We start from the raw sequence: 23,023 nt of genomic DNA, 5'->3' as shown, positions 1-23,023 counted from the left end.
CGAGCTCTCCTCACCCCCCCCATATCCCAGCAGCACAGAGCTCTCTCCTCACCCCCTATATCCCAGCAGCACCGAACTGTCCTCAGCCCCCCCCATATCCAATCAGCACAGAGCTCTCCTCACCCCCCATATCCCAGCAGCACAGAGCTCTCCTCACCCCCCATATCCCAGCAGCACAGAGCTCTCCTCTCCCCCCCCATATCCCAGCAGCACAGAGCTCTCCTCCCCCCCCCATATCCCAGCAGCACAGAGCTCTCCTCCCCCCCCCCATATCCCAGCAGCACAGAGCTCTCCTCACCCCCCCCCCCCATATCCCAGCAGCACAGAGCTCTCCTCACCCCCCCCCCATATCCCAGCAGCACAGAGCTCTCCTCACCCCCCCCCCATATCCCAGCAGCACAGAGCTCTCCTCACCCCCCCCCATATCCCAGCAGCACAGAGCTCTCCTCCCCCCCCCCATATCCCAGCAGCACAGAGCTCTCCTCACCCCCCCCCATATCCCAGCAGCACAGAGCTCTCCTCACCCCCCCCATATCCCAGCAGCACAGAGCTCTCCTCACCCCCCCCCCATATCCCAGCAGCACAGAGCTCTCCTCACCCCCCCCCATATCCCAGCAGCACAGAGCTCTCACCCCCCCCATATCCCAGCAGCAGAGCTCTCCCCCCCCCCCATATCCCAGCAGCACAGAGCTCTCACCCCCCCCCATATCCCAGCAGCAGAGCTCTCCCCCCCCATATCCCAGCAGCACAGAGCTCTCCCCCCCCCCCCATATCCCAGCAGCACAGAGCTCTCCCCCCCCCATATCCCAGCAGCACAGAGCTCTCCCCCCCCCCCCCATATCCCAGCAGCACAGAGCTCTCACCCCCCCCCCCCCCATATCCCAGCAGCACAGAGCTCTCCTCACCCCCCCCCCCCCATATCCCAGCAGCACGGAGCTTTCACCCCCCCAATATCCCAGCAGCACAGAGCTCTCACCCCCCCCATATCCCAGCAGCACAGAGCTCTCACCCCATTACCCTACCAAGCAGAGCCCCCGGCCCAGTTCCCTATCAGTACAGAGCTCTCGCCCATGTTCCTGAGCTTATTGTCCAAGCAGAACCTTCGGACCCCCAGGAACACGCGTGGGGTAAGTTCTCCAGTACATAGAGGCCCATCAGTATCTCTGGGGCCCTGGCCATTAGCCCCTCAGGGAAAGGAGCCAATCAGCGCCGGCACAGAACTCATTGACACTCATTAGGCTCCGACCTGCACGGGGCCCCCCAGTCCCACCCATGGGCACCACAACTGCGGCTTCCCCTAGTCACAGCTGCCCAGTAGCCCAATCAGTGCCAGCCCCCCGGTATTACTCATTTGGGGGGGCATATTTATCCCATCGTGCCAATGCCTGTGACAGGGGGGCACTTACAGTACCAGCTGGGCACTTACCCCCCCCTATCATCACAGACCCCATGCGTTTGTTTAACGGTCTCATACAGATTTGGCCACATAACAAAGTAGCAGATTAACGAGCAAATAAAGATGCAAATGAGCAGGAGTCATTAGCATGAAGCTTCCCCGCCCCTCCCTCATTAACATAAACAGGCAATTAGTATTAATGAGCTCCCTGGGGAGCATAAAGGCCTCTCGCTAATCACTCACAACTGTCACTTTGCCATTAATGGCGACCCGGGGGGGGTCCCTGATAGGGGGGAGGGGTCAACACAACACCCCCCTAACCCCCCCAGTACAAAAGGAACGGAAGCATTAATGTGATTGGAGGATTTGTCCCCCCCCCAATCTTCCCAGCCCCCCCCCCCCCCCCCGCGCGCCCCGAAGGACAGGGGGGTGCGGCTCAGAACAGCGACCAATCAGTCAAAAGTTTTATTGTGTTTTAAAATATTTCTTTCTTTTTAAAAAAAAAAAAAAAACCAAACCCATCATTGCAGGAGCGGAACGCGGCAAGTCCCGCCCACGAGGAACTTATTTACAATCCTGTACGAAAATAGGAACCTTTAATGTCTGCGTAGGGTCTTTTTACTCTCCCCGCCCCCCCCAGGTTGGGTAGGAATGGGGGGGGGGGGGGCTGTGTCCCCGGCTAGTCGGTACCCCACATACAGGGAGGGCACGGCTAGTGGCCAAAAATCCTTTCTCCGTGCCTGAAAGTGGCAACATGGCTCCCAGGCGATGGTCCAACTCCCCCAGGTTCATGGCACGAGACGCACAAGATGGCTGCCGGCCCAGTGGGGCCCCCATTCTTGCTCAGTCTTACGGTGCAGTCCCATTGGTGCAACACACAGGCCTTGCGATTGGTCAGTCGCTGTCGGACCCCACAGCGGAGGATCCTTTGCGCTTCCTCTTCGTTGGCTTTGGCTTTGTGTCCTCCTCTTCCTGCGGGGGGGGGGGGAGATAGAGAGACCCATTAGGTATGAACAGTAGGTACCTACCCCCCAGTGTCTGCCAGTCAGTGCCCCCTGCTGGTAGGTTTGGCGCCACTTACCGACGCGCTGCTGGAAGCCGACTCCTCCTCTGTGTTGAGGGGCTGGGCTGTGTTTTTCCTGCTGCGGGGGCTTGTCATTGGGCCTTTCCGCCGGCTCTTTGGGGGCTTTGTAGAGTCCTCATACTCTTCTGCCAGGGCAAATAGGTCACTGAACCTGAGGAGAAAATGCCCCATAAGTGGTAGGTCTGCCTAATACCCTCTATTAATGTGGCACTGATGGCTACGTGCCCCAGGGGGGGGGGCAACTTGGCTCTTACACTTCTGTTCTTTACTGTAAGGGCAGTCAGGTTATGGGGTTCCCTACCAAGAGAGGGGGAATGAGTGATACATTGGGGGTGGGGAGGAAAGGGGATCTCACCATCAGTATAGGAAGGGGTTCCTTACTGTAAGGGCAGTCAGGTTATGGGGTTCCCTACCAAGAGAGGGGGAATGAGTGATACATTGGGGGGTGGGGAGGAAAGGGGATCTCACCATCAGCATAGGAAGGGGTTCCTTACTGTAAGGGCAGTCAGGTTATGGGGTTCCCTACCAAGAGAGGGGGAATGAGTGATTCATTGGGGGTGGGGAGGAAAGGGGATCTCACCATCAGCATAGGAAGGGGTTCCTTACTGTAAGGGCAGTCAGGTTATGGGATTCCCTACCAAGAGAGAGGGGGAATGAGTGATACATTGGGGGTGGGGGGGAAAGGGGATCTCACCATCAGCATAGGAAGGGGTTCCTTACTGTAAGGGCAGTCAGGTTATGGGATTCCCTACCCAGAGAGGAGGAATGAGTGATTCATTGGGGGTGGGGAGGAAAGGGGATCTCACCATCAGCATAGGAAGGGGTTCCTTACTGTAAGGGCAGTCAGGTTATGGGATTCCCTACCCAGAGAGGGGGAATGAGTGATACATTGGGGGTGGGGAGGAAAGGAGATCTCACCATCAGCATAGGAAGGGGTTCCTTACTGTAAGGGCAGTCAGGTTATGGGGTTCCCTACCAAGAGAGGGGGAATGAGTGATACATTGGGGGTGGGGAGGAAAGGAGATCTCACCATCAGCATAGGAAGGGGTTCCTTACTGTAAGGGCAGTCAGGTTATGGGGTTCCCTACCAAGAGAGGGGGAATGAGTGATACATTGGGGGGGGGGAGGAAAGGGGATCTCACCATCAGCATAGGAAGGGGTTCCTTACTGTAAGGGCAGTCAGGTTATGGGGTTCCCTACCAAGAGAGGGGGAATGAGTGATACATTGGGTAGGGAGGAAAGGGGATCTCACCATCAGCATAGGAAGGGGTCGGGGGTTCCCCAGCACTTACTTCATCTTGTGGGCCTCGTCACAGCTGGCCTGCACGTGCTGGAGGGCCTGTAGGATCGGCGTTTGGCTGAAAACTAGAAGAAAAGATCGGTGAGAGGGAGGCGGCCGGGGGGCAGCAGGATGGGACCCCCCAGGGAATTGGGCAGTCATGGGAAATCCCTGCTCCCCAGGTAGGAAGGCTGCACAGAGGGGGGGGGGGGGGGGGGGGAGGCGTAGGGGGAGTGGCTTATTTCGGGCTAATACAGAAGATAGTTACCTGCTAGGTGGGCCCCTCGGTACTCACAGTTCTGTTTGGTGTTGGACAGGTTGAGCCGCAGACCGTCCAGATGTTCCAGGATCTGCTCCAGAGTCAGTTGGGCCAATTTGCTGCTGGAACTCCTGAGGCTGCGCAACAGGGGGCAAAAACAGGTGAGCGAGTGCAAATGGGCCCCGGGGCCACAACTGACCAACTGCAACCGGCACAGACAGAAGGGAGAATAAATGGTTCCAATGTAACTCATTATACAGCAGTTACACACGTTCCCCACACGGGGGCGCTGCTTCTCTACCAATGAGCAATAGAGCCCATAGTGTTAGTGTATATATACAGTGGAGGAAATAATTATTTGACCCCTCACTGATTTTGTAAGTTTGTCCAATGACAAAGAAATGAAAAGTCTCAGAACAGTATCATTTCAATGGTAGGTGTAACAGTGGCAGATAGCACATCAAAAGGAAAATGGAAAAAAGAACTTGAAATAAAAGATAGCAACTGATTTGCATTTCATTGAGTGAAATAAGTTTTTGAACCCTCTAACAAAAAAAGACTTAATACTTAGTGGAAAAGCCCTTGTTTGCAAGCACAGAGGCCAAACGTTTCTTGTAATTGATGAGCAAGTTTGCGCACATTTTAGGAGGAATGTTGGTCCCACTCCTCTTTGCAGATCATCTCTAAATCCCTAAGGTTTCTGTCTCTGTGCAACTCTGAGCTTGAGCTCCCTCCATAGGTTTTCTATTGGATTAAGGTCCGGAGACTGACTAGGCCACTCCATGACCTTAATGTGCTTCTTCTTGAGCCACTCCTTTGTTGCCTTTGCTGTATGTTTTGGGTCATTGTCGTGCTGGAACACCCATCCACCACCCATTTTCAGTTTCCTGGCAGAGGGAAGGAGGTTGTCGTTCAGGATTTCACGATACATGGCTCCGTCCATTTTCCCGTTAATGCGAATAAGTTGTCCTGTGCCCTTAGCAGAAAAACACCCCCAAAGCAAAATGTTTCCACCTCCATGCTTGACGGTGGGGACGGTGTTTTGGGGGTCATAGGCAGCATTTTTCTTCCTCCAAACACAGCGAGTTGAGTTAATGCCAAAGAGCTCTATTTTGGTCTCATCAGACCACAGCACCTTCTCCCAGTCACTCACAGAATCATTCAGGTGTTCATTGGCAAACTTCAGGCCTGCACATGTGCCTTCTTGAGCAGGGGGACCTTGCGAGCCCTGCAGGATTTTAATCCATTGCGGTGTAATGTGTTTCCAATGGTTTTCTTGGTGACTGTGGTCCCTGCTAATTTGAGGTCAGTAACTAACTCCTCCCGTGTAGTTCTAGGATGCTTTTTCACCTTTCTCAGAATCATTGACACCCCACGAGGTGAGATCTTGCGTGGAGCCCCAGAGCGAGGTCGATTGATGGTCATTTTGTGCTCCTTCCATTTTCCAACAATCGCACCAACAGTTGTCACCTTCTCTCCCAGCTTCTTGCTAATGGTTTTGTAGCCCATTCCAGCCTTGTGCAGGGCTACAATTTTGTCTCTGACATCCTTGGACAGCTCTTTGGTCTTTCCCATGTTGGAGAGTTTGGAGTCTGCTTGATTGATTGATTCTGTGGACAGGTGTCTTTTATACAGGTGACTAGTTAAGACAGGTGCCTTAATGAGGTTGACTAATTGAGTAGAAGTGTCTAACCACTCTGTGGGAGCCAGAACTCTTAATGGTTGGTAGGGGTTCAAAAACTTATTTCACTCAATGAAATGCAAATCAGTTGCTATCTTTTATTTCAAGTTATTTTTTCCATTTTCCTTTTGATGTGCTATCTGCCACTGTTAAACCTACCATTGAAATGATACTGTTCTGAGACTTTTCATTTCTTTGTCATTGGACAAACTTACAAAATCAGTGAGGGGTCAAATCATTATTTCCTCCACTGTATATATATCTGCTGCTCATTTACTCTCTGTACCTGGGGCTGCAGTGAGTGAGCAGGGCTGGGGCAGATAGAGAAGATGTGGGGGCAGTGAGTGAGCAGGGCTGGGGCAGATAGAGAAGATGTGGGGGCAGTGAGTGAGCAGGGCTGGGGCAGATAGAGAAGATGTGGGGGCAGTGAGTGAGCAGGGCTGGGGGCAGTAAGTTAGCAGGGCTGGGGCAGTAAGTTAGCAGGGCTGGGGGCAGTAAGTTAGCAGGGCTGGGGGCAGTAAGTTAGCAGGGCTGGGGGCAGTAAGTTAGCAGGGCTGGGGCAGTAAGTTAGCAGGGCTGGGGCAGTAAGTTAGCAGGGCTGGGGGCAGTAAGTTAGCAGGGCTGGGGGCAGTAAGTTAGCAGGGCTGGGGGCAGTAAGTTAGCAGGGCTGGGGGCAGTAAGTTAGCAGGGCTGGGGGCAGTAAGTTAGCAGGGCTGGGGGCAGTAAGTTAGCAGGGCTGGGGGCAGTAAGTTAGCAGGGCTGGGGGCAGTAAGTTAGCAGGGCTGGGGGCAGTAAGTTAGCAGGGCTGGGGGCAGTTGCCGGGGTAGTAAGTTATTGGGGTGGGGGCAGTTGCCGGGGCAGAGGGTGGGCCCCCCGGTACCTCTGGCGCTTGCGGGGGAGGCTGTTGTTCTTGATGAGCAGAGACTTGATGTTCTCGGCCAAGTGGTCGTCGTACTTGAGGCCCCAGTGGCGCAGGATACTGGTAGTGAACTGGTCCTCGGGGTGGCACGGCCGGCTCAGTACCATCTTCACCATCTCTTCACTGGGCCTGGGGGGGGCACAGGGTTACAGGCTGGGGCAACGTGGGGGGCAACTAGAGATTGTATACCCGGCCCACCTGTTAGCCAGCTGAACCCGAATGGGCCCACAGCAGCAGAACCTCACCCCGCAGGGCAGGGCCCCCCTCCTACCCCCATCGCCCACCCTGTACCCCCCTCCTACCCCCATCGCCCACCCTGTACCCCCCTCCTACCCCCATCGCTTACCCCACGCCCCCCTCCTACCCCCATCGCCCACCCCGCGCCCCCCTCCTACCCCCATCGCCCACCCCGCGCCCCCATCGCCCACCCAGTACCCCCTCCTACCCCCATCGCCCACCCAGTACCCCCTCCTACCCCCATCGCCCACCCAGTACCCCCTCCTACCCCCATCGCCCACCCAGTACCCCCTCCTACCCCCATCGCCCACCCAGTACCTCCGCCTACCCCCATCGCCCACCCCGCTCCCCCTCCTACTCCCAGAGCCCACCCGCACCCCCTCCTACCCCCAAAGTCCACTCAGTACCCCCTCCTACCCCCAGAGCCCACCCCGTACCCCCACCACTACTACTACATTCCCCCCATTGTTGCCCCGCTGGCACAGAGTTTGGGGCACTTACTTCTCACGGCGCAGCTGCAGGAGTAGGCAGGAAAGAGCCTCGGGGTGTTCTGTAAGGAGAGGGCAACACAGGGGGTAATTAGCACACAATTAAGCAATAGTGGGGGCGCCCCGGGGGGGGCATTGGCGCCATACTGGTACCCACCTTTGTACTTGAGGTGCTGCAGGATGGGGATGATGGTCTCCAGGGGGATGTTGTGCGCCAGGAACAGCTGCCACGTGCAGTACTGCTCAAATGTCTCCCAATCCAGGCTCTGAACTGGGGGGGCAACGGGCACAGGTGAGACTGGTGGGGGGCACAGGAAGGACTCGTGGGGGGGGCACAGGAAGGACTCGTGGGGGGGGCACAGGAAGGACTCGTGGGGGGGGCACAGGAAGGACTCGTGGGGGGGCACAGGAAGGACTCGTGGGGGGGGCACAGGAAGGACTCGTGGGGGGGGCACAGGAAGGACTCGTGGGGGGGGCACAGGAAGGACTCGTGGGGGGGCACAGGAAGGACTCGTGGGGGGCACAGGAAGGACTGGCAGGGGGGGCACTACTCACTGTGCCAATCAGGCACCTCTGTATCTGACCAGCGGGAGGAAGCACACAGTTGCACAGTTGCTCAAAGCAGAACAGGAAGTGATGAGTGCAACAACATGTGCTTCCCCCTGCTGCAGCCAATAGTAGGGGCGTTAGGAAGGGAACCCCGGCACCCCATTGGCTACTCACTCAGAATATTCAGCACAGAATCCTTGCGGAACATCACCAGGTTTCCCATCATGACGTGGCACACCAGCTCCTGCAGCTGCACAGATAAAGGGCACGTGAGTGGCTGCAACAGGGGGCAGTGCCCACCCACAGAGCTTACAATCTAAGCTTGCCTACCTGTGCGGAGTCTATCACAGCCACAATCATATTGAGCAGCTCCCCGCTCCGCAGCGTCTCATCTGGGAACTGTAAGAAAAGGGGTGTCAGGGGGGGCGGAGTCATGCAGCCATAGTGACCCCTATATAAAGGCTGGTGGGCGGAGCCATAGGGACCCCTATAGAAAGACAGGGGGCGGAGCCATGCAGGCATAGGGACCCCCATATAAAGGCAGGGGGCGGAGCCATGCAGCCATAGGGACCCCTATATAAAGGCTGGGGGGCGGAGCCATGCAGCCACAGGTACCCCATATAAAGGCTGGGGGGCGGAGCCATGCAGCCACAGGGACCCCCATATAAAGGCAGGGGGCGGAGTCATAGGGACCCCTATATAAAGGCTGGTGGGCGGAGCCATAGGGACCCCTATATAAAGGCAGGGGGTGGAGCCATGCAGGCATAGGGACCCCTATATAAAGGCAGGGGGTGAAGCCATGCGGGCATAGGGACCCCTATATAAAGGCTGGGGGGCTCACCTCACTGTAGATGGAGGGGGTCAGGTAGCAGAGCAGCCGCACATCATCCTCCTGGCAGGCCTTCATGTCCATCATCAGGCAGGTGTGTAGATCCCCGAGCTGCGTGGCCTGAGCAAACGATTCGTACAGGTTCATCTTCCCCGATGCGGCCTTACTGTAAGGGGCAAGCAACAAGTCAGGGGGGCAAACGGTGAGGGAACGGGAGGGCAAACGGTAAGGGAACGGGAGGGCAAACGGTAAGGGAACGGGAGGGCAAACGGGGAGGGCAAACGGTAAGGGAACGGGAGGGCAAACGGTAAGGGAACGGGAGGGCAAACGGTAAGGGAACGGGAGGGCAAACGGTAAGGGAACGGGAGGGCAAACGGTAAGGGAACGGGAGGGCAAACGGTAAGGGAACGGGAGGGCAAACGGTAAGGGAACGGGAGGGCAAACGGTGCATGGATAGGAAGCAGCAGCCAGGAAAAGAAAGGGTGAGGGGCAGGTGTGTATGTGGGGGGGTAAGTGCATTGTGGGAGGGTGGGTTGGGGCAATGAGAAGAGCTGGGGGCACCGGGGTTACAATGGGTTAAGTACAAGGCTGGGTATTTGGCAGAGAGCCTCACTGCGCCACAGGAAGGGGAAAGGCAGGATCTGAGAATCAATTAGCGCTAATTACTGGCCGGACGGAGAAACAGGACAAGCACATTACTAATGGGGATTAACTGTCTCTGCAGCGCCCCCCGGGGGGGCAGAAATAGACATCAGGGGGGACACCTGGCACACTGCCCTGGATACCCTGCATCTCACCTGGCCTTCAGGTATTACAGCGGGTAGAACCCACACCTCAGGTGTATAGTGCCCTCACCTGGCCTTCAGGTAGTACAGCGGGTAGAACCTACACCTCAGGTGTATAGTGCCCTCACCTGGCCTTCAGGTAGTACAGCGGGTAGAACCTACACCTCAGGTGTATAGTGCCCTCACCTGGCCTTCAGGTAGTACAGCGGGTAGAACCTACACCTCAGGTGTATAGTGCCCTCACCTGGCCTTCAGGTATTACAGCGGGTAGAACCCACACCTCAGGTGTATAGTGCCCTCACCTGGCCTTCAGGTAGTACAGCAGGTAGAACCCACACCTCAGGTGTATAGTGCCCTCACCTGGCCTTCAGGTAGTACAGCGGGTAGAACCCACACCTCAGGTGTATAGTGCCCTCACCTGGCCTTCAGGTAGTACAGCGGGTAGAAGCCACACCTCAGGTGTATAGTGCCCTCACCTGGCCTTCAGGTATTACAGCGGGTAGAACCCACACCTCAGGTGTATAGTGCCCTCACCTGGCCTTCAGGTAGTACAGCGGGTAGAACCCACACCTCAGGTGTATAGTGCCCTCACCTGGCCTTCAGGTAGTACAGCGGGTAGAACCCACACCTCAGGTGTATAGTGCCCTCACCTGGCCTTCAGGTAGTACAGCAGGTAGAACCCACACCTCAGGTGTATAGTGCCCTCACCTGGCCTTCAGGTAGTACAGCAGGTGGTAGCCAATCTTGGGCTGCCTCTGGTAGAGCTCCGACAGCAGGTCGAGCAGGATAGAAAAGCCGCTGTTATCCTCCTGCATCTGGATCAGGTTCCTGCAGGAACACGGTTCGGTTATGCGCGGAGTCCGAATGAGCAGGAAGTCAAAGGCTCACACAAATAGGCCAATAAAAACATACCTGAATATGAGGTAGAGGGGCTTTCCCACAGACTCCTCCAGAGACCTGATTGGGTGGAACAGAGCAAATAACCTTAATGCTACAGGCTTAGTGTGCCGCGTAGGAGGGCAATACCCCTGAGCACCAGCAGGGGGAGTGCCGACACAATGCTATATATTAAATACTAATAATACACACAGGAAGTGTCACTACACAATGTATTAGTGTCAGCGGTGTGGGAGGGGCAGCGGCTTAGTACGAGCAAAGGAGACAGGGGGGCAAATAAAGGGACAACTTACTCCTCTGTGATCTCCTCCGGAAGAACTTCCCCTCGGAAATGGGCCTTAAATAGCTCCTGGAGGCAGGAAGCAACCACCGCGGACTGCTCCGTATCAAAGTCGTCCTGCGGGGGGGGGGGGGGGGGGGGCAGGGAGGGAGAGAGAGCAGCGAGTTAATAAGAGACAGACAGAGAGAGAGACAAGGGGAGGTGCACAGAGACCGTGTATCTCAGAGCATAGTAGTATGAAAGCCATTGGCTCTGTGTATTATAGTAAGGCAACTCAGAGTAGTATCTTTGTATCACACTGTTAGAGCCCCCCGCTCGGAGTACTCAGTGTAGGAGATGGGAAGCCTTGGCTCGGAGTAGTAGGAGATGGAAAGCCTGGGCTCGGAGTAGTAGGAGATGGAAAGCCTGGGCTCGGAGTAGTAGGAGATGGAAAGCCTGGGCTCGGAGTACTCAGTGTAGGAGATGGGAAGCCTGGGCTAGGAGTAGTAGGAGATGGAAAGCCTGGGCTCGGAGTAGTAGGAGATGGAAAGCCTGGGCTCGGAGTAGTAGGAGATGGAAAGCCTGGGCTCGGAGTACTCAGTGTAGGAGATGGGAAGCCTGGGCTCGGAGTAGTAGGAGATGGAAAGCCTGGGCTCGGAGTAGTAGGGGATGGAAAGCCTGGGCTCGGAGTACTCAGTGTAGGAGATGGGAAGCCTGGGCTGGGAGTAGTAGGTCAGTGTAGGAGATGGGAAGCCTGGGCTCGGAGTAGTAGGTCAGTGTAGGAGATGGAAAGCCTGGGCTCGGAGTAGTAGGTCAGTGTAGGAGATGGAAAGCCTGGGCTGGGAGTAGTAGGTCAGTGTAGGAGATGGAAAGCCTGGGCTGGGAGTAGTAGGTCAGTGTAGGAGATGGGAAGCCTGGGCTCGGAGTAGTAGGTCAGTGTAGGAGATGGGAAGCCTGGGCTCGGAGTAGTAGGTCAGTGTAGGAGATGGAAAGCCTGGGCTCGGAGTAGTAGGTCAGTGTAGGAGATGGGAAGCTTGGGCTCGGAGTAGTAGGTCAGTGTAGGAGATGGAAAGCCTGGGCTCGGAGTAGTAGGTCGGTGTAGGAGATGGGAAGCTTGGGCTCGGAGTAGTAAGTCAGTGTAGGAGATGGGAAGCCTGGGCTCGGAGTAGTAGGTCAGTGTAGGAGATGGAAAGCCTGGGCTCGGAGTAGTAGGTCAGTGTAGGAGATGGGAAGCTTGGGCTCGGAGTAGTAGGTCAGTGTAGGAGATGGGAAGCCTGGGCTCGGAGTAGTAGGTCAGTGTAGGAGATGGAAAGCCTGGGCTCGGAGTAGTAGGTCAGTGTAGGAGATGGAAAGCCTGGGCTCGGAGTAGTAGGTCGGTGTAGGAGATGGGAAGCCTGGGCTGGGAGTAGTAGGTCAGTGTAGGAGATGGGAAGCCTGGGCTCGGAGTAGTAGGTCAGTGTAGGAGATGGAAAGCCTGGGCTCGGAGTAGTAGGTCGGTGTAGGAGATGGGAAGCCTGGGCTCGGAGTAGTAGGTCGGTGTACGAGATGGGAAGCCTGGGCTCGAGTAGTAGGTCGGTGTAGGAGATGGGAAGCCTGGGCTCGGAGTAGTAGGTCGGTGTAGGAGATGGGAAGCCTGGGCTCGGAGTAGTAGGTCAGTGTAGGAGATGGGAATAAAGACAATTTTGATACCCACCTCGAGGATCTGCTCCACGATCTCCTGCATGATTTCACACTGAGCCTCCATGTCGCTAAACAGAAGAACGCGCGTGAGTCACGGGCAGCCATAGTGCAGCCGCTACACCATGCCCCGCCCCCCGGGGGTAATTCCCTCCCATAAGTACCAACCTCTCCTTCTGCAGAGCCACCACCTTGTCCTTGAGCTGCTCGTCCAGCTGATCCACGTACGGCGAGATGTCCACCGGCTCCTCGATGATTGGCTCCTTGATTGGGTGGAAGCGGAACTCCCTCTTCTTTCCTGGGGTGGGGAATCCAGTAAGATTTGGGGGGTCCCAAGGCACAGGGGGACATACAGGAACTGAAGGGGCTTCGACGTCAACTCACCGGTTTCGTTAGTTTTGTTATTTACTTCCTCGTCATCATCGCTGAACGCAGCTTCGGCGTTGTCATAGCAACTGTCCTCCTTATCCGCCATGTTGTTTTCCATTTCCATGGAGGTCGGCTCCTCTGTTTTGACTGCAGCAAAGTATAAAAACCAGAGGGTCACGAAGAAGCCCCCCGTTATGTGCGCGACGGGTGGGGCGAGAAGTGGGAATGGGACAGACGTGGGGAAGAAAGGCGGGGCAAGGAGAGGGGGCGTGGCACATACTCACGTCGAGCCCTTACTTTCTGAAGCCGGAGATGGGAGAGCGCAGAATTCTGGGAATTTCTCTCGGAGCATGGAGCGCAACTCCTTGTCCAGTTTGGGGTTATGGAAGAGGGGTGCCAAGTGCCTGAGGAGAGAAAAACCAGGGGGGTTATAGGGGGTGCTGCCCCTGCCCCCCCCAATACCAACTATGGTACCCATAGGCCTTATACTCACGCAAGCACCCGCTTCTCCATGATGTGGGTCAGGGAGCTAAACACCCCTTGTCTGACGTTCCCTTCCAGGGTTGGGTAGAAGTTGGGGATAATCTGCCACAAACAAACATCCCTGTCAGCTTGGCACGGGTACACGGGCATGGGTAGGGATTATGGGTATAGATAATGGGCAGGGATGATGGGCAGGGATGAATGATGGGTAGGGATTATGGGTATAGATAATGGGCAGGGATGACGGGCAGGGATGAATGATGGGTAGGGATTATGGGTATGGATAATGGGTATAGATAATGGGCACGGATGATGGGCAGGGATGAATGATGGGTAGGGATTATGGGTATAGATAATGGGTATAGATAATGGGCAGGGATGACGGGCAGGGATGAATGATGGGTAGGGATTATGGGTATGGATAACGGGCAGGGATGACGGGCAGGGATGACGGGCAGGGATGACGGGCAGGGATGACGGGCAGGGATGACGGGCAGGGATGACGGGCAAGGAGGGGATGACGGGCAGGGAGGGGATGACGGGCAGGGAGGGGATGACGGGCAGGGAGGGGATGACGGGCAGGGAGGGGATGACGGGCAGGGAGGGGATGACGGGCAGGGAGGGATGACGGGCAGGGAGGGATGACGGGCAGGGAGGGATGACGGGCAGGGAGGGATGACGGGCAGGGAGGGATGACGGGCAGGGAGGGATGACGGGCAGGGAGGGATGACGGGCAGGGATGACGGGCAGGGAGGGGATGACGGGCAGGGAGGGATGACGGGCAGGGAGGGGATGACGGGCAGGGAGGGGATGACGGGCAGGGAGGGGATGACGGGCAGGGAGGGGATGACGGGCAGGGAGGGATGACGGGCAGGGAGGGATGACGGGCAGGGAGGGATGACGGGCAGGGATGGGATGACGGGCAGGGAGGGATGACGGGCAGGGAGGGATGACGGGCAGGGATAAATGGTAGGGATAATGGGCAGGGATGACGGGCAGGGATGACGGGCAGGGAGGATGGGCAGGGATAAATGGTAGGGATGATGGGCAGGGAGGACGGGCAGGGAGGGATGACGGGCAGGGATAAATGGTAGGGAGGATGGGCAGGGATAAATGGTAGGGATGATGGGCAGGGAGGATGGGTAGGGATGACGGGCAGGGAGGGATGACGGGCAGGGATACATGGTAGGGAGGATGGGCAGGGATAAATGGTAGGGATGATGGGCAGGGAGGATGGGTAGGGATAATGGGCAGGGATGACGGGTAGGGAGTATTTCCAGCTCTTTGTGCCACACACTAAGCATATCCTGGCGAGGGCCGATGTATATTAATAGCACGGGGCGCATGTGGGGGGGGGCTTCCTGGCCGCAGGACAGCATGGGGCTCGTTGCAGTCTGCAGACAGTCATGGGACAACGACAGGAATGTTTTGGGAGGTTAGAATTGTATCCAGAACAATAACAAGAACAGGGGAGAGCGGCAGAAGACGGGGGTCCCAGGGGGGAACGGCCAGAAACCTAAATTCCAAACTTGGAGAGATGCTTTGCATAGCTCAGCCTCCCAGGGGGTACGGGGGGGGGGATCCATCTGCCTCTTGGCACAGCAGGTGGCACTGGGCGGGGTCTGTGGCCTGGGGGTGCATGTAGCTGCATGTATAGCTTATCAGATGTGCTGTCCCAAAGAGCTCACAATCTAGTACACGTTATAGGGAGTTTATGTGCTTCACCCTTCATTATTGCATTCTGCATTCCCACAAGCAGGGAACATGGCCCCACGGTAGCCCACAAGCAGGGTACATGGCCCCATGGTAGCCCACAAGCAGGGTACATGGCCCCACGGTAGCCCACAAGCAGGGTACATGGCCCCATGGTAGCCCACAAGCAGGGTACATGGCCCCACAGTAGCCCACAAGCAGGGTACATGGCCCCACGGTAGCCCACAAGCAGGGAACATGGCCCCACGGTAGCCCACAAGCAGGGTACATGGCCCCACGGTAGCCCACAAGCAGGGAACATGGCCCCACGGTAGCCCACAAGCAGGGAACATGGCCCCACGGTAGCCCACAAGCAGGGAACATGGCCCCACGGTAGCCCACAAGCAGGGAACATGGCCCCACGGTAGCCCACAAGCAGGGTACATGGCCCCACGGTAGCCCACAAGCAGGGAACATGGCCCCACGGTAGCCCACAAGCAGGGAACATGGCCCCACGGTAGCCCACAAGCAGGGTACACGGCCCCACAGTAGCCCACATGGCTGAGCCAGGCTGTGAGTAATGGCCGCCAGAGGGCGCTGCAGAGCTACAGTTCTTAGGTCCATCACTGGTAAGAACTGACACCCCACAGTTACCACTATCACCCCAACTGACCTGCTAGAATTACCTGCCCCCCCCCCCTTTGCGTTCACATAACTGCCAATCACTTAGGCCCCTCCCACGCTATATTGTTCTTATATTCGCTTACCCGGCACATGAAGTCCAGCAGGGTCGCCGTTATGGCCGGATGGGGCTTCATGGAGTGATGCATGACCAGAATGGCCGGCTCTGCAGGGGAGGAACCACAGATTAGAAGAGCCTAGCCCCTCCCACTGCCCATGAGCACTGCAAATAAAGTAAGATACGAAGGGGAATCTGCGCAGGGGGCGGTACACCACCGGATCACAGGGGGTAAATACCCCAGTTCTGGTGTTTGCAACCCGGGGGAGGAGTACATGTATAGCAAGCCCACCCCGCCGCCGCCGCACATCAGAAACAAAGCAGAGCCCCGGGGTGAAGGGAACACAGGGATAATAGAAAGGCGGCAGCGGCCGAGGTGAAGGACAGAACGATTGGATCAGAGATAAAGTCTGTTGTGTGTTCCCGGCCCAGGGCGACCAGAGTATGTGGTGCTGAGCTATTAACCCTCACACAGCCAGGGAAGTGGGGCCCCTCGGGAACCAATAGGAAGACCTTACCGATATTCATAATGCTGTCCTTCTCTGGGCTGAAGAAGAGCCAATCGTAGAACAGGGCCAGCTTGGCATTAGAGGCGGCCACGTTGGACTGGAAGGCAGAAAGCATTGGTCAGATTTCCCGGCTCCTCCCCCACACACACAGCGCCGGGAGGCATTGGCCATACTCACCGTGCAAGTGGTCAGCAGCCAGCCAATGATGGCCCAGCGGGGCAGGATGTCAGAACTCAGCACCTCATTGGAGGGATGCACCACCCCGCAGATATAGCGAATCAGGTCGCAGCGCAAGGACTGGCTGTCGGGCGTAGAGAGGTACTGGCGCTGGAACCAGTCCTGATATCTCTTCTGCTGCCCAAACCGCACCTGGGGGGGGGGGGGGAGAGACTGCGGGTAAAAACCTGTCTGCACTCTCAAGCACCCCAGCACCCTACTTCCATCCTGGACTCTGCCCAGGGCCTTGTAGGCCCGCCCCCTGGCACCTGTATGCCCGCCCCCGGCACTTGTAGGCCCGCCCCCTGGCACCTGTAGGCCCGCCCCCTGGCACCTGTAGGCCCAACCCTTGGCACCATTAGGTCCAACCCTGGCACTTGTAGGCCCGCCCCCTGGCATCTGTAGGCCCAACCCTTGGCACCATTAGGCCCAACCCTTGGCACCTTTAGGCCCAACCCATGGCATCTGTAGGCCCAACCCTTGGCATCTGTAGGCCCAACCCTTGGCATCTGTAGGCCCAACCCTTGGCATCTGTAGGCCCAACCCTTGGCATCTGTAGGCCCAACCCTTGGCATCTGTAGGCCCAACCCTTGGCACCATTAGGCCCAACCCTTGGCACCTTTAGGCCCAACCCTGGCACCTGTAGGCCCGCCCCCTGGCACCTGTAGGCCCGCCCCCTGGCACCTACCCGCGAGGTCATGAACAGCAGTTTGGTCTCCATATCGGGGGTGAGACGGCACGCCAGGAACTTGCGGGAGGTACGAGACTGCAAGAGCTGCAGGATTCCTATAAGGAATAAAGCAATAGAGTGTAAGCTCTTGGGACGTTTTCACTGAATTTTAATAAATGCAGTAAGCGCGGCGCCTCGGGCTGCACCATTCATTCTCTGGCAGACGTGGGATTGATTCCCGTGTCAGATGGATAAAGAGAATTAATAGTGGTTTTTCCTCCCGCCCCCCCTCAGCTTGGGTGCAGCCCCCGTCTGTGCAGGGGGGGACCCCATTAGCATGATTGCCTGATCTCCCCATTATTCACCCGCGTATACATTCCCATTTACCCTCTCTGCCCATCGCCCCCTCCCAAATCAGTGGAACAATCCTTTTAGCCAGACTGGGTGTGAAGCAGAAGCCGATGTAATGGCTGGGACCCCCGGGCTGCTAACCACCCCCCTATACACACCAGCGGGGGCAGAAGGAGTAATGGTGGGACCCCCGGGCTGCTATTCCCCCCTATACACACCAGCAGGGGCAGAAGGAGTAATGTTGGGACCCCCGGGCTGCTATTCCCCCTATACACACCAGCAGGGGCAGAAGGAGTAATGTTGGGACCCCCAGGCTGCTAATCCCCCCTATACACACCAGCGGGGGCAGAAGAAGTAATGGTGGGACCCCCGGGCTGCTAATCCCCCCTATACACACCAGCAGGGGCAGAAGGAGTAATGGAGTTCCGATACCCCACCCAAACACAGGGAGACACTCTCCCTGCACCCCAGTTCCCTGACTGGAATGAATCTCAGCACCCCAGCACTGGTGCTAACACGTGGGGGGGGGGTACCTGTGAATTGGGGGTTCAGCGCCTGGGGGTTATGTAGCATGTCCTTCCAGAGCAGGTCAAACTCGGGGATGCGGGCGACGTTCTGAAGGAGTCGGACCAGGTCTCGTCCAATCATGAAGCAGTCCATAAACTGGGAGCAGAAGGCAGAAAGAAGAGATAAGGGGGGGGGGGGACGAGGCTTAGAGATTGGGGAGTCGGAACAGAACGATTCCCCACCATTAGCCCCAAACACTCAGCACTAAGCCAAACTGGGCTATTTCCATGCTCAGCCCCAGGCAGCACAACTGGCTGCAGCAAGGGATTGTGGGTACAGGGAGTCCCATTGGGGTATTATAGGACCTACCCGCTCCCTCAGCAGCATCATGCAGAATTCCACTTCTTTCTGTCTCAGGGCCTGCAACGGGGGGGTCCCATGGTGGTCTACAATAAGGCGCAGGTAGGTGTACACCGACATGGCTATCAGGATGCTGCTCTTCATCACCCATTCCCTACATTGCAACAAAGCGAGACTGAAGGAAGCATATCCACCCCCATAGCAACCCTGATATTGGTACAGCATCCCCCATAGCAACCCTAATATTGGTACAGCCACCCCCATAGGAACCCTGATATTGGTACAGCCTCCCCCATAGTAACCCTTCCTAGTAACCCTGATATTGGTACAGCCACCCCCATAGCAACCCTTCCTAGTAACCCTGATATTGGTACAGCCACCCCCATAGCAACCATTCCTTATAACCCGGATATTGGTACAGCCACCCCCATAGTAACCCTTCCTTATAACCCTGATATTGGTACAGCCACCCCCATAGCAACCCTTCCTTATAACCCTGATATTGGTACAGCCACCCCCATAGCAACCCTTCCTTATAACCCTGATATTGGTACAGCCACCCCCATAGCAACCCTTCCTTATAACCCTGATATTGGTACAGCCACCCCCATAGCAACCTTTCCTTATAACCCTGATATTGACACAGCCACCCCCATAGCAACCCTTCCTAGTAACCCTGATATTGGCACAGCCACCCCCATAGTAACCCTTCCTAGTAACCCTGATATTGGTACAGCCACCCCCATAGTAACCCTTCCTAGTAACCCTGATATTGGCACAGCCACCCCCATAGCAACCCTTCCTTATAACCCTGATATTGGTACAGCCACCCCCATAGCAACCTTTCCTTATAACCCTGATATTGACACAGCCACCCCCATAGCAACCCTTCCTAGTAACCCTGAAATTGGCACAGCCACCCCCATAGTAACCCTTCCTAGTAACCCTGATATTGGTACAGCTACCCCCATAGTAACCCTTCCTAGTAACCCTGATATTGGCACAGCCACCCCCATAGCAACCCCTTCTTGTAAAAGTAAAGCCTTCCAACATAATTCCATTTTTATGACCCCAGTATAGCTACTCCCCCTGAAAGACATGTTTATACTATAAACTCCCTATATATCCAGCTGAGCCAATCAGAGCTTAAAGCTTAAGTGCATACTGCGCTGACAATTGACAGATAAAGTGATAGAAAGGCCCGGAGCACTTACCTTGGCTGCACTGGGGAGGGGTATGATGAAGGCTCCCCCCCCCAGGTGGGAAATAACAAGACAAAGAGATTGGCCACTCAGCCGGCCACTTACCTCTGCTCCATCAGAATATCCAGCACGTTCTCAGCCAACCAGATATTCTTGGCGGATATATCGCCCCCTTGGTCCGGCCGGGGTGGGAAGCAGATCAGGCGGGGGGGGGGGGGGGGGGGGGAGGCAGAGAGAGAGAGAATGTCATTTTCCCAAGTGGAGCAGAGATGACAGTTGGCCGAGAGAAGTAATTACATCCCGTATGGATCTGCTCTGCAACTCCCTACTCTCAAGTGACAGCCGCCCTGATTACATTCACTCGGTGGCTACTGAGCCGTGCCGGGGGGCTCCCTAGCCCACTACTATGTGGCTACGGGATTGGGCTGCTCTAGGGCAGGTATCATTGCGGCACAGGAGATATAGGATTCTCTGGGGTTAACTTGCTGTCACAGTGCCCCCCGCGCCACTTACCCGCTATCTGCTTCATGAAGGTCATACACACGCCGTCTGCGCCCAAAACACCGCTTTTCACCAGCTCCCGCACCAGCCACACCAGCTGAAATGAGAAAGGAGAGGGGCATGTTACCCCGGGGGGGGGGGGGGGGGGGGGTTCGTAGGCATTAAACCTAGTGCCGCGGGGCAGGGAATAGGGGCAAACCTGTGTCCGACACGTGTCCTGCAGCTTCAGGTACTTCTCCATGAGCAGCTGGTTTATTTTATTCAGAACGATGTTCATGCCATCCCGGCTGATGAACGCCAAGTCCCGGTAGCTCTGGGGAGGAAGAGAGAGGAGAATGAGGCACAAGGGGGCACAGGGTGAAGGTGCTGGTAAGCCCCTATGGCAGCCAACAGTGCGGCAGATTTCTTAGCCAATAGGCACAAGTGCCCCAGGGGGTACCCTTAGTGCTTGCCCCCACAGGGACCCTTAGTGCTTGCCCCCACAGGGACCCTTAGTGCTTGCCCCCACAGGGACCCTTAGTGCTTGCCCCCACAGGGACCCTTAGTGCTTGCCCCCACAGGGACCCTTAGTGCTTGCCCCCACAGGGACCCTTAGTGCTTGCCCCCACAGGGACCCTTAGTGCTTGCCCCCACAGGGACCCTTAGTGCTTGCCCCCACAGGGACCCTTAGTACTTGCCCCCACAGGGACCCTTAGTGCTTGCCCCCACAGGGACCCTTAGTGCTTGCCCCCACAGGGACCCTTAGTACTTGCCCCCACAGGGACCCTTAGTACTTGCCCCCACAGGGACCCTTAGTACTTGCCCCCACAGGGACCCTTAGTACTCATAGGAGCCATCACTGCCAGCCAATAACGTGCAGTCAGTGCCGCCCCGTGCAGAGAGCCAATTTAGAATGCCAAGCTAAATCAGCCAGGGTGTCACTGGGTTGGCAGCCAGAAGCCTCTCGCTTGCCCGTGTCTCTCAAGGGACAGAGCACCGAGAAGTGACAGACAGGTAACATCCACTAACATGACACGAGAGACAGACAAGGGTTAATAAGGTGTCAGTCTCGAGAGAGACAGCCGATGTGTCCCTGCTCCGTGCCAAGCGCAGAGATGGGCACCTATAGCATAGTAAGACATATGTAAGAGACATACAGATGCCCCGGGTACCCAAAGAAGGTTTAATATGATGCCCAATTGAATGAAGCAGATGGGGGAATCTCAAAACTGGCAGGAAAGTCTGTGCCAGGGGTTCTGTGCATGAAGGGAACAGACTGCAGCTCAGTCCCTGGGGGTACAGGGGGTGCAGCGAGGCGGCGTCACTCCATATGAGCAACAGATGCCCAGTGCCTCCGGGCTCCCATGCAATGAAATGCCCATATGGAACTGGGCATAGAGGTGGCACCAAGGAGAAGACTATGCCCCCCCCCTCCCTGGCAGTGCAAGGAAGGAGCTGTGCCCATACCTGCGCCAGTCAATAGCATGGAGGCAGCTCCCACGCAGCCCAGCCGAGACCCCCAAGCAGTGTGTGGGCTGCGGGTCAATAGAGCGGGCAGGGATACTGAGCATTGCTGGGGCATGAATCACTGGGGCCCCTGGGAGGAGGAAGAGGAGGGGGGAGAGCACTAATAGTTACACCCAGGAACGGGGACAGGGGGGCACCAGATGCCAGAGAGGTGACAGAGGCAGGGGTTACTGGGCCATTACCCTTCATGCTGTGCGCTCTAATGCCAGGGGCATTCCCAAAAGCCAGGGAAAGCTGCCATAGAGCGCACAGAGGGTGGGCACAGAGGTGGGTACAGCGCGTCTCTGCCCATTCTTATTCACCGCTTTCCAAATAGAAAGGGTATATTCTATTAGAGCAGAGAGAGAGCCGGTGTGCCAGGCTAGTGGGCTTATACCCCCCGGGGGTACTGGGAGACAGGAAGGAAGAGTTACGGTGGGTGACAGAGCGGAGCAGGGCACAGTAGAGCCAGGGAGCGGATCACGCGGGCACAGGTACACGCATCCATGTAACAGACATAGGGCACAAGCGCCGGCACCAACATGATCCAATTATACAGAACCTGCCAAGCACCGCAGCTGGCACCCCAAAATAACCAGGGACTGAGGGGGGGAGACTGGCATGCCCTTCCCTAGATTCTGCACCCACATACACCCCATCCCTCTGCCACTCTCCCAGCTACAGGGTTTCCCCAACAACCCCTGCCCCTTCATACTCTGGCCCCCACCTGCACCCCATAATAAATGCCCTTCTCCCCTTTCTTCCCCTATTCCCCATCTGTACCCCATAATAAATCCTCTTCTCCCCCTATTCCCCATCTGCACCCCATAATAAATCCTCTTCTCCCCCTATTCCCCATCTGTACCCCATAATAAATCTTCTTCTTCCCCATCTGCACCCCATAATAAATCCTCTTCTCCCCCTATTCCCCATCTGTACCCCATAATAAATCTTCTTCTTCCACATCTGCACCCCATAATAAATCCTCTTCTTCCCCCTATTCCCCATCTGCACCCCATAATAAATCCTCTTCTCCCCCTATTCCCCATCTGCACCCCATAATAAATCTTCTTCTTCCCCATCTGCACCCCATAATAAATCCTCTTCTTCCCCTATTCCCCATCTGTACCCCATAATAAATCCTCTTTTCCCCCTATTCCCCATCTGCACCCCATAATAAATCCTCTTCTTCCCCTATTCCCCATCTGCACCCCATAATAAATCCTCTTCTCCCCCTATTCCCCATCTGTACCCCATAATAAATCCTCTTTTCCCCCTATTCCCCATCTGCACCCCATAATAAATCCTCTTCTTCCCCTATTCCCCATCTGCACCCCATAATAAATCCTCTTCTTCCCCTATTCCCCATCTGTACCCCATAATAAATCCTCTTTTCCCCCTATTCCCCATCTGCACCCCATAATAAATCCTCTTCTTCCCCTATTCCCCATCTGCACCCCATAATAAATCCTCTTCTCCCCCCTATTCCCCATCTGCACCCCATAATAAATCCTCTTCTCCCCCCTATACCCTATCTGCACCCCATAATAAATCCTCTTCTCCCCCTATTCCCCATCTGCACCCCATAATAAATCCTCTT

The 23,023-nt window shown here is 56.3% G+C and overlaps 1 protein-coding gene across 4 annotated transcripts in view; it reads right to left on the bottom strand.

The window, feature by feature from the left end:
- Positions 1-1,832: 1,832 nt before the first annotated feature.
- ints3 (integrator complex subunit 3) overlaps positions 1,833-23,023 on the bottom strand; it is a 37,156-nt gene continuing 15,965 nt past the window's right edge. For 3 of the 4 annotated variants that reach the window (XM_031890903.1, XM_031890904.1, XM_031890902.1), the window contains 27 exons: positions 20,138-20,251; positions 19,951-20,035; positions 19,543-19,609; positions 18,245-18,389; positions 17,902-18,031; positions 17,036-17,133; positions 16,309-16,500; positions 16,141-16,228; positions 15,651-15,730; positions 13,202-13,293; positions 13,006-13,112; positions 12,724-12,855; positions 12,508-12,637; positions 12,356-12,410; positions 10,697-10,800; positions 10,419-10,463; positions 10,215-10,334; positions 8,734-8,887; positions 8,223-8,291; positions 8,067-8,142; positions 7,501-7,614; positions 7,357-7,405; positions 6,580-6,747; positions 4,028-4,155; positions 3,773-3,845; positions 2,478-2,631; positions 1,833-2,368 (listed from right to left, as the gene is read on the bottom strand). In XM_031890903.1, the coding sequence (XP_031746763.1) occupies positions 2,291-2,368; positions 2,478-2,631; positions 3,773-3,845; positions 4,028-4,155; positions 6,580-6,747; positions 7,357-7,405; positions 7,501-7,614; positions 8,067-8,142; positions 8,223-8,291; positions 8,734-8,887; positions 10,215-10,334; positions 10,419-10,463; positions 10,697-10,800; positions 12,356-12,410; positions 12,508-12,637; positions 12,724-12,855; positions 13,006-13,112; positions 13,202-13,293; positions 15,651-15,730; positions 16,141-16,228; positions 16,309-16,500; positions 17,036-17,133; positions 17,902-18,031; positions 18,245-18,389; positions 19,543-19,609; positions 19,951-20,035; positions 20,138-20,251 (2,847 nt within the window). In that variant the 3' untranslated portion in view covers positions 1,833-2,290. The remainder of the gene's footprint in view (positions 2,369-2,477; positions 2,632-3,772; positions 3,846-4,027; positions 4,156-6,579; positions 6,748-7,356; positions 7,406-7,500; positions 7,615-8,066; positions 8,143-8,222; positions 8,292-8,733; positions 8,888-10,214; positions 10,335-10,418; positions 10,464-10,696; positions 10,801-12,355; positions 12,411-12,507; positions 12,638-12,723; positions 12,856-13,005; positions 13,113-13,201; positions 13,294-15,650; positions 15,731-16,140; positions 16,229-16,308; positions 16,501-17,035; positions 17,134-17,901; positions 18,032-18,244; positions 18,390-19,542; positions 19,610-19,950; positions 20,036-20,137; positions 20,252-23,023) is intronic. The other variant, XM_031890905.1, reaches the window with a different exon arrangement.

This window comes from Xenopus tropicalis, chromosome 8 (genome assembly GCF_000004195.4).
Source record: "Xenopus tropicalis strain Nigerian chromosome 8, UCB_Xtro_10.0, whole genome shotgun sequence".
Classification (NCBI taxonomy): domain Eukaryota; kingdom Metazoa; phylum Chordata; class Amphibia; order Anura; family Pipidae; genus Xenopus; species Xenopus tropicalis.
Note: the sequence above shows the minus strand (reverse complement) of the source record. Positions and strands in the feature narration are given on the sequence as shown.